The sequence below is a fragment of the Sylvia atricapilla genome, chromosome 5 (genome assembly GCF_009819655.1).
Source record: "Sylvia atricapilla isolate bSylAtr1 chromosome 5, bSylAtr1.pri, whole genome shotgun sequence".
Lineage (NCBI taxonomy): Eukaryota > Metazoa > Chordata > Aves > Passeriformes > Sylviidae > Sylvia > Sylvia atricapilla.
The window spans coordinates 14,732,592-14,744,053 of NC_089144.1; the positions used below are offsets into that span (position 1 = coordinate 14,732,592).

At 41.0% G+C, this 11,462-nt stretch overlaps 1 protein-coding gene across 1 annotated transcript in view; it reads right to left on the bottom strand.

Moving 5' to 3' along the window:
* PCLO (piccolo presynaptic cytomatrix protein) overlaps window positions 1–4,933 on the bottom strand; it is a 317,263-nt gene extending 312,330 nt beyond the window's left edge. The window contains 1 exon segment of the mRNA XM_066318756.1: window positions 4,678–4,933. Within this exon segment, the coding sequence (XP_066174853.1) occupies window positions 4,678–4,919 (242 nt within the window). The 5' untranslated portion in view covers window positions 4,920–4,933.
* Between the last annotated feature and the right edge of the window lie 6,529 nt (window positions 4,934–11,462).

Sequence of the window (11,462 nt, forward strand, 5' to 3'; positions counted from 1 at the left end):
ATGGCTAACAATGGCAAGAAGAAAGGACAAAGCTAAGTGGTAGACATTTCTCTGTGTGTAATTCTCACAACATGGGATTTCTCATAATCTTGTATCTGACTTTTCCCGTTAATTACAATTTCCTCAAGTAATACTTGTTAAGGACAAACTGTTTCCTGCCTTTCACAAATCCATTTATATTTTCCCATTCTTCTGTATGTATTGACTGCAATATTTGGAAGTTTATGACCTTAATGTGCAACCCAGTGAAGTGAGCAGGTGTTTTTCCACTGGCATCAGGGAACATTGATTAATTCATAAGGAGGACAGTTCAGAAAAGCCCAGTGATAATCTAATTCTCTAAAATATTGGGCATTTTTTTCTTATTAAAAGAGCAATTTTATACTCTGATTAGCAACTAGGTAGATCTACCTGCAGTTCTGTTTCTCATTATTTAGATATGCACTCTAGGTTTATCTGAAGAGGCAGTGCTTACCATATGAAAACATTTCACCTACTCTATTAGCAGCAGCCTGGTACACTTCTAGCATTCATGTTTGTAAATGTTCAAACTCTCGGAAGCCTTCATTCAACAATGATAAGAGTGAAAAGAGGGGAGGGGAAGAATCAACAGTCCTATTGAAATTCAGGTCCAGAAATAGGGTACTGTGCCCATGCTCAAACATTACCATGTGAAGGTAGAATAGAAGAGGGGAGGAGGAAATCCCAAACAAAAAGCCAAGCAAAAAAACCCCCACCATTAAAAAAAAAAAAAAAAAAAAAAAAAAAACAAAAAAAAAAAAACACTTGGAAATTAGCAAGAAAAAATAATGTGGATTGGAGTAGAATTCTGCTCCAGCTTGCATTTTTATCAAATAATGTGTTCTATAAATTTCCACCTGACCAGATATCAGGCTCTGAAATGAGATTAAAACCCATGAATCTAGGAAATAAAATCAGGTGATCTTCTTCAAGGCTACTGGAATACTCTGAAGACCTGACTTGTCTTGCCCTTGTACATAAAAATGTTTCTAAGCAATGGAGACAGAACGTGGTTAACTAGTGGAAGAAAAAGCCTTGAAAAGACAAGCTTCTTGAGAAATGTTACTTCTGACAAAAGCCAAGACTTGCTCCATTTAGTTTGAGGTACCTGAGAGATGAAGTCATCTTTCCTACAGGCATTTTACAACTAACTACTGACTGATATTGAAAAATCTTAATTGAACTGGAGAATCAGAATCCTCAAATTAAATCTCGTATTTATTTGACAAGAATTTTCTAACTTTCAAATCTTTTAAATCATGAAAAACCCACAATTCTTTTAAAGCCTTCAAACCAGACCCAACATAAAAAATAATTTAGTTCTTCCTCACATAATGCTTTTCTTTGTGGTGCTGTGTTTCCTCTCACTTTGGTCTTGATTCATGGAAGTCATTCTCTATTCATTTACATATTACAGCCAAATCAAAGCTTACTTTGGAGCAAGCAGAGATTAAACAAAAAAAAAAAACAAACAAAAACAAACAAACAAACCAAACCAGAAAAAAAGGACTATTGGTCTAGTTCTTCAATTCCATAACTACAAACACCTGTTAAGAAGGCACGTCTTTTCCCTGTTCAACAGTACTAATAGTTTCAAAGACAAATGCAGTAACAATGCAGCTCAAAGGTAGTTAGATCTTTTCATATTTACAGACAAGGTATATATGAACCTATGCATAAGTGGCTAACTTTTTAAAATTTATATATATTTCTTCCTGAAAATACACCATCAATATACTTCCAAAGTGCAACACTCAGCAAGACTTCTTAGGATTTCTTATCGAAATGTGGCAAAATTTTTTTATTGATATCTATTGTGATGAGCTTATTGAACTGAGGAGGAGGGGGGAAAACAAACCCAAGCAGCTGTATTAGATGGCCATATATTCAGTTGGCCATCTAATCCTTTCAGATATAGAATAATTCCTCAGGAAGTGAACACTGGCACAGTTACAGAGTCATTTGATGAAGCTATAACAAATGGAATTTGCTTACAAATTGACTGTGTTTGTTTCAGATAAATCTTCCAGCCATGGATTTTCTGAAGGCAGATAATTGAAATGGGATAGAAAGATTTCCACAGATCCTAAACATCTCACTGGAACCTTGAGAATGAACCTTGCATTTAAAAAAAAATAGTAGGGACATATTCAGGTATAAGACAGCTCACTTTAGGTACTCTAGATCTAAACATTTACATTAAAATTCACAAGGCTTAAAACCTCAAAGCCCTGCAGAAGTTCTAGAATGTACAGCATTCATTTAAAGATGGTAAATGTGCAACTGTGTTACCTGGCACATGTATTACTTGCTATTAAGAGGTCTGTATTTGCAGAAATTGTTATCTCAGGATACCATCAATCCTGTATTTGCAGAAATTGTTACCTCTGGATACTATCAATCATAAGGAATTTGTACACTTTAGGGGTATTTTGGGAGCAGAAGTGAGAGGATTTAGAATAGGAAATAATTATTAGACTCTAATGTTATAATGGAAATCACAAACGAAAAATCCATTTAATATGTTCAAAACTAACAGTCACTACAATAAGGACACTGCCAAAATGTAAAGCTATATGGACTGAAAGCCAGCATTTCTCTTTTGATCATACTCTTTCACTGAACATCTGGACTGGAACAACTACAACAAAAAAAACAAAACAAAAAACAAAAAAAAAACCAAACAAACAAACAAAAAAAAAAAAAAAAAAAAAAAAAAACAAAAAAACAAAAAAACCCCAAAAAAACTTATTCGAGTTTTAGTGTAGAAGAGTGTGATCCATAATTCTTAGAAGAGTCTTACTCCAAGGGTTTTGTTTGGATCAGGTTCTTGATAATTACTGCTAACATTCTAGGTAGCTCTCAACAACAAAGAAAGCAAACAGCAAGAAGAGGAAATAAAGACACAAACCAAGAGACAAGACAAGTAGTAACTCCATTACAGTGGGATAGGCACAAAAATACGATGATGGGAACTGCTATAATAGTCAAAGCTGACGTTCTGACGCAAGGTAAAAGGCTGCAATTCACAAATTTAGAGTCCCTTTACTTTAAATAGAGGGTAGAAGTATGGTATGTGAACAAGATCAGTATAGCTTCTGATATAAATATGTTTGTAGGAAAGCAGCCATTTATAGAGATATTCACATTGAAATGAGTTCAGCCTATTCTAAAGACTTCTAAGAACATTTATCTTTATTTTTTTTCATTATAATATTCCAGTAAAAAATAAGTTTCAAAGTACTTGTGTCTTTGTTCAAAGACAGTTATACAAAAGGGAATTTTGAGCCTAGTTTCACAGAACTAAAGAATATTTCTTTTCCTCATTAACATCTATAGAAACTGTGCAGAGACCTGAATTTAATGGAAAAAATTATTTTACACACAGTGCTAATGCCTGATCAATAATTCAGAAAGACATGAAATACGAAGATTTGATTTCCAGTTTTAAAAAATAGAGACCATCATCTCAGGTATAATCTCAGTGACTTCAGTAATTTGCCCAAGAATTAATTTAGTCCCACCCTCCTTGCCTCTCTTCTAGAATTCACTTATATAAACCTGATATTATATAAACTGAATATGCATTTATGTGGGGTGAGGTCAGTGCACCGTGAAACAGACAAGGAGGCTCCTTTCAGCTTCCTCCTTCAAGACAAACAACACACCCATGCCCAGAGCCGGAGAGCAACAGAGGCGCCGGCCTCGGATGACGGGCCGGGGCTGGAGAGGGATCAGGACCGAGGACAGCGACACGGGGCCGGGCAGCGCCGGGGGCTCAGGACCGGGGACAGCGACAGGCCGGAGGTTCAGCACCACGGACAGGGTGCCGAGGAGCCGGGCGGGGAGCCGGGCTTGTTGCACGTCGGGCCGTGAATTCTGCTGAGGGGCAGGGAAAGAACGGGCAAGGAAATCACCCCAGCCTTCGGAGAAGCACAATGAGGTATAGTCATGACTCTCCAGAACACTGAATACCGTGGAAATCAATTTAATCAATTTAATCCATCCATTTGGCCTCTCTCTTTCCAACTAATAAAGAAAAAAAAAAAAGGTAAAGAAAAAAAAAAAAAAAGACGAAAAATAAGATTTAAAAAATAGGCTGAAACAGACCTCCTCAATCCATGACTATTTAATGAAGCCAAATGATAGTTGTAGAGGTTCAGAATTGGCAGAGTAACGGCCAGCAAATGTATTGTGCCCAAAAGCTTTGGAAGATTCAACAAGATTCTCTCTCTCCAGACGCTTGCAGAACCCATCCGCCTCGGGAAGAGCTTCCCTGGCTACCACCGGAGCTCTGGGGCATCCAGCCCCGTAAAGCACACAGAAAACCAGAACGGTGTCTGCACATCTCTCCCCGCCCCGACACAGAAACTGCCCGTGCCCCAGATCAGTGCAAGGGAGGAAAGGAGGGCGCAGCCCACGGAAACGGGGACCGGCGTTATCATCAGAGACCGCTGTAGTGGAAAAGCCAGAGGGTGCAGGCTCCGTCCTGGTGCCCGCGCCCGTGCAGCCACCCCTTCCCTCCCTCTCTGCCAGCAAAATGGAACGCCGGGTGCAGCGGGCCCAGATCGTATTGCGACTCGCCCCCCGCCCCACCGCGAGGAGACGGATAAGGGGGAAGGGAGGAGCGGGAGAGGGGAGATTTTCCGTGCATGCCTTTGCATGGGAGGCGGCTCCGCGCCGGCGAGGTTCCCTCTGGGCAGCCCCTGCGCCCTTGACATGACAGCGGCGATCTGCCTCCTCTCCTCCTCGCTCAGCTGGCTCAGGTCCGCCTCCACCCCGGCCGGGACCAGGCTCTGCAAGGGGGCCGCGGAGCCGCCGCCATCCCCGGCTGCCGCCGCCCCTTCGGGGAAGGCGCCCAGCCCTTCGCCTCCTTCCAGGCTCGCCTCGTTGCCCATGGCCGCCGCGGCTCGCCGCCTCTCCCGTCGGGCGCAGACCGGGCTGGGGGGCGGCTCGCAGCCCCGCTCCCCCGCGGGCGCTCAGGGCTCGGCGGCCGCCACCACGGCCCCGAGCGGCGGCGGCGGCGCCGGGGCCGGGCTGGGGCTCGCTGGCTGCCGCCGCGGCTGCCGGGGGAGTGCGGCGCTGCCGCCCGCCCCGCTCCGCCGCCCCGCGCAGCGCATGCTCCGGGCGGGCGGCTCCCCCCGCTGCGGGCCCGCCCCGCGCCCCGGCCTTTAAAGGCGCCGCCGCCCGCGCCCCCGCCGCGGCCTGAGGGCCCGAGCGCGGAGCTGGCACTGCCGGCGCTGCCTCCCGCTCCCCGGCCTCCTGCACCCAGGGACGCGCTCGGCAGCAGATAAAGCTTAAAGAAACCTCGCTCGCTCAAAGCAAGAAGAGGGACTGGAAAACTCGTCTGGTGGACACCCCCCACACGCCCCGCCCGCCCCCGCCCAAGCAGCCCCTTCAGAGTAGAGTCAATGAGGTCGGATTGCTCCGTGCCCTGAACAGCAGTTTTGAATCTCCCTGCAGATGAAGATTTTGCAGCTTCTCTGGGTCTGTTTCAGTACCGGACTGCCATCGTGATGACTGTTTCCACCATATCAGTGTCATTCCAGGACCAGGCAGCCCCAGACTGGACACTGTACTCCTAAGCAGTTTCACAACTACTGAATATATTGAGAAGAATCACTTTCTCAACCTTCTGGCCACACTTTGAGGTAGCAGAGGACAGTCTACCCCTGGCATTCTTCATCACAACCACATACTGCTGGAATGTGTTTCACTTGGATGCTTGCTGCAAAGCTGCTTTTGGGACAATCTATCCTGGTGCACGGAGTTACTCCTTCCCAGATACAGGACTCTCACTTGCCATTCTTCAACACGTTCCTGTCAGCCCATCCTCCCACCTGGATGGAGCAGAGTGGCCCTGCCCTTTAGTGTATCTATCTGTTCTCCGAGCTGAGATTTGCGGAGGGTGTATTCCATTGCTCACATCAGCAGCAGAGACGTTGCATCCATTAGTCAGAAAGACACAAATAGTAACACGCCAGCAGTTGGACGTGATGCATATAACCACAGCTGGTTTGAGCCCGACACTCAGTCTATTTTTCATCCACTGTACAGGTCTCCCTAATTTGGCTATAAGGATGATTATATAATTGATCATGCTGAAAGCCTGATGGAGTGATTTGCCTGGGGTTAAACATATGCTGTCGGTTTTCAATAGCTTTCCTGCATTTTATCTGCTTGGACATAGCTTCTAAGAGGACTTGCTCTGTAACTTTCCCAGGAAAGATACTGGCTACACTTGTCAAACTGCCTGGTAGTTCTGCTGTGGATCTCTCCTTCTTGAAGATGCATACAGTGCCTTCTTTTTTTTTTTTCTCCCTATGTTTTTGGTCATTAGGAAACTTTCCCAGTGACTTTCTGAGGATGACTGGCTTTGCTGTACCATCAGGTCCCTCATCACTTTTTGATCCATTGCTGTGCCATAAGTTTCTACATATCCAACTGGTTTAAGTACTCTCTACTACAGCTACATCTCTGTCTCTCTACTACAGCTCATGCTTTAACTCAGAAAGTTGGGATACTACAGGACAAATCCAATCCATAAAAGCCTCTAAGTGCCTTGGCCTTTCTATGTCTTTGCCACTAGTTTTCCTGCCTCATTGATCAGAACCAAGTTTTTACCAAATCATTCCTAGAGATCTTACTAAATTGTGGGTGCATTTTGCATATTCAAATGTGTTTGTTAAGCAACTAGCTCTTCACAAATATAATTTGTTTTTGCAAGGAGGATGTGCCAGCATTTGGTACTCTTCCTTGTCTCCTTTAGCTCTATTAGTACTTTGCTTCAGACACAGCTGTATGCAGATGAGCTCCCAAAATGACCTACATAAGGATGCTGTACAAATATTTATAGTGCTCTTGTAGTGTAGCAATCAGAGATCATTTTTTCCAGAACTGGATCACAGTAAGTGATAAAACTAGTAGCAGTTGGGGGCTTTCTACTTTTCTCTTGAAGCTACAAGTTACACATCAAAAGAGCAGCTCAGCAGAGAACGTGATAAAGCACAGAGGGAAAACTGTCTTAGTGGAGTAGCAGGACATGAGTGTGAGTGGCTGCCACTTCACATGGTGTTCTAGGTAAAGACATCAGAAAGGTCTCTAGATGTGGAAGAGGCAACACAGTGCAGTCACACCTGAAGGAAGATGGATTCCCTTGACGTGTGAAGGAAAGACAAAGTTCATAATTTTGCACAAGGAAAGGTCATGTATGTTATTATAGATAGATGTACAAAGTGCTGCTGCACGGAAGAAGACAAGTACAAAAAAAAAAAAAAGATGGGGAAAGAGGGATTTAATCAGTGAAAATATTTGGTTTTCTGATACATAGTAATGTGAGTACTCATAATACTGTCAAATATTGAATATTTTATGGAGGGTGGTATTTCTGTCTTTCAGCTGGGTAGTCCAAAAGTTTATAATGTTCCCAAATTAAAGTTTTCTAAGCAAACAACCTCCCTATATGTCTTAATTCAAAGCCAAATAAGTGACTATTTCTTCTGACTCAGACCAAGGAGTTGTCTTGTGTTTAAAATCAGATGGCATATGTTAAGTACAGACGCTGACAAAACAAGCAAGATCAAAACACAGTAAATTCATTCAATAAAACAATTAAAAGTGGAGAAGCAAGAATTCTGCTGATGCTTATTGCTTATTGTTTAAAACTATATAAATTTTTTCTGTCCTGAGATAGAAAATGGCAGGCAGAGACATTAAGGTCTAAAGAAATAAGATGAGCTGAAAAAGAGGCAAAGGATGAGAAATAACCTTCAGTGGGAAGCTCATTATTTGCTTTACTGAAGCCAAGGATTTCACCTTAAAAATCATGTGATTTCAAATATCTTAGGGATTTTTTGTGGAAACTGTTCTATGACATTTACAGCTTCTTATGAAGCAGCATAAAATCAATAGTTATCTGTTCCTGAAGTCCTGCTGCAGGCCTGTTTTCCCTACATCCTATCACTTCCACTTCCACATCATCTTCCCTATGTACTTTACAGTCTGTCCAAAAGTGACAAGAACTCTCTCATTTTAGTGTTACCAATGAAGCTCACAAACCAATGAAATTCACAAACTAATGACTCATAAGATTTTGTTGTAGCAAAGAAAGAAAAGTTATCAAATGAATCAGCCCATTTCTCAAAAATTGTAATATCTAACTTGCAAGAAACAGCTCACTGGTGCCAGGATAAAAAGTCTTATTAAAAAAAAAAAAATTGCTTAATCTCTAGCACAGAAAAATATGATTAAAACCCTTTCAGAGATAAAACAGTCTTTTTTAAAGTGCATGCAAATTAGAGTTCTTTCTGCAAATTTAGAGGCAGAGATACAGAAGAAAGTTGACTTTTCTTTGATACTAGGTAATACAAAAAGGATAATCATGAATACCGGCAAATCAAGCTACCCTTTGAGGACCTGTTCACAGTTTTTGCAGAATCTTCATTGTATCTGTTTGAATCCAAAACAGACCAGCACAATCACAAACATTTATATATTTTACATTGAGGCCGTACATGGCATCTTTATCCCTGCAAAACTAAGGCAATATATATTTGACATGATGTAACTCCATTCAGAATAAACACTGTGCTTTATATTTAAAGTGTTTATCTTCACATTTATGAAGTAATGCAGTACTTTCATCAGGGCCTGACCAGTTTAGTATGCAAACTAGATTCATCAAATCTCCAAAGGAGACAGTCCAAGTTAGAGCTGAGTATGCAGAAGCAGCACAAGGACACTAGTTCATCTTTTGCTGGTGCTGAATCTGATCTGGGGCAAAGGAATCTCAGTTAAGAGTGTATCTGCAGGCCTAAAATGAGTGCATGAAGTTAATTTATTGATTAGCAACATTGAAGACATCCAATTTTCTCATCAGCAGGCTACTTAGTATAGATGTGCTCTTTACATTTTCATTGAGAAAAAGCCATTTAGTGCATGGAAGTTGGAGAAGTAATGCTGAGATCATCAGAAGAAAGGAAGAGGTCAGTAACACCTTGGCATGAACTAGCAAAATGGGAGAAACTTTTATATCTTAATAATATGCCTGGCACAGAGCCCAGACAAAAGTGAAGAGGGTAGAGTTGTGTTCATTGTTAGAGATTACCAGAGACTGTGCTGATCAGCACCACAAAAGAAGATAGAGGAAGCTAGAAGAGAAGCTAGAATTTACATAATCATATTTGTAAAACTCTACACGTTAATAATTTTATATTCTAACTTGTACAAATACTTAGCTAAATGTCATAGTGCTTCCATCACATTTATCTACCTCATTTCAGAGACACGGAGGTTGTGGAGTTTAAAAGAGGTGTCTGAGATGCATCCAGCAGTTGAGTCCATCTGCTATACAGAATGAGCAATGCCTTATAATGACAGCTCTCACCAGCAAGGCTTGTCTCACAAGTTCTAATTTTGTGTCAAAACAGCACTCATCTACATACCAACAAAGTTTGGCTAAATACTGCACAGCAAATGTTCTTTGAGACCATGACTACTTTCCAGTCTCACCTGAATTTTTAGTCACCAAAACAACCAGTAAATGATGATAACAAGGTACCTTGCAAAGCATTGTGTGGTTATGCTCTTTTATTTAAATATATATAAGTCCTTCTGAGTAGAATTCTTTTTCATTTACTTTGTAAATAAATGCAGGTTTAGAAACCTGTGGAATAGTGATCTACCCTGTTTCAAAAATTCTTCAAAACTCACATATGTAAGGGAAAACAACCCACCTAAACCAAAACTGAATACTGCATAAAAACTCACAGGTATTATAAAACATCCTGGGCAGAATTATTTGCAATATTCCAAAGTGCTTGAATGTCTGGGGTTTTGAGATACCATGCACTCTGATATAATAGCATTAAAGTTATAACATCATTTTTAAGAATAAACAAATCACTTCTGAGAAGCCTCTCCAGATATTTAGCCTCATTATCGTCAGTCTAAGTGAAACAGGATTAGTACATGCACTTTACCCTGCTGAATAACCAGTGCATGGACACTTGGCTATGTTTTCCCAGCAATCTCACAAGCACATTTTCTTACTTCAACAGAACAAGGTCTGCCAACTGAGCACAGCACAGGAATGCTGATATGTTCACAATATGAGCATAGTATAGATTAGTCACAATGTTAAACATTATTTGTGATCAGTATTTTTACTACACAAATAGTGATTTTCATCTTAAAGTAAAGCCTGGGACAAAATAGCCACTAATGTCAAAGGCTCTGTCCTAAACAATATGCAACAGCAGTATTGTTGTTCTGTCCTGTTGTTCTCCTGTTGCTTTCTTTAATATGAGTTTATTCAGCTGCAGCAGTTGAGTCCAGCTAATATTGGTACAGATACCACCACAAAGAGTTCATTTTTTATTTGCTTGTATGGTGAAAGAGTCCTATGTGTAATTATTGCAGTTCAAGAGCAAACCCAAGGAAGAACATAGGGAAAGATTTGAGCTGTCATTAGTAGCAAGTTCTGATAAATCACATTAAAATAAACAATTGGATTTGTGCTAGTAAGCAAAAAAGTGAGACTCTCAGGATCTTTCTTTTAGGACTTTAACTGGTAATATAAGAGTGTTGAAAATTCTAACTCCCCTAGCAGTTATCTCCTTCATGCCAAGAACACAGTAGGAAAAACTTCATAGCCTAAACAGAGGTAAGTCTTGCTAGTGAAGAAAATATTTAGGTTATATGTTCAGGTCCTGGCTATGCCACAGAGAACAGGTTCATTTTAAACATAATGTTACATAATTTTTTCCTTCTGAATGAATCGGGGTGGGTAGTGGGTAGAGGGGAGTGGATATTAAAATTTGTTAGGGTTATCAAAAGTCACTCTCTTGTATTATGTGGATTTTAACTAAAACCCCTAATATATTGGCCAAGGTTACCATTTCCAAGGATAAGAGATTAAAGTTAAGCACCTGTGTTCTTCTGTAGGAGGCCACAAGTTGAATGATAACAAGACTGCAGAACACACAGTTCCAGTGGGTACTGCCCATTGCTTTCCATGTGTTGACACATTATAGACCATGTTAAATACAATAACTAGGTTTTCTGCCATGAGCTACCAACTGTCTCTGTGATAGAATTAAAGAGAAAAATGTAAAAAAATTATCTTTGATCTATAGTCCTTTGAATGGGCTCTGAATACTGCTCATTTCAGAAAAGGTAAACAACAGTCTTTATCCCAGAAAGTATATCTATTCAGGAGTAAGAAAGTTTACCCTTCTCTTCAGATATGTACTTAGAGGTTTTATACTCTTGACTGTAGAAATAGCTCCTCGCTCATAATGGCACAAAATCAGTCATATATCCCAGAGGCCTCAGTTTCCATTTTAGTCCAAAACCAATTTTAGAATAGGTAAGAAGTAACCTTTGGTGGTCACCCAGACCAACCAGTTTCTCAGAACAAGGCCACCATACATTAGGTTGCT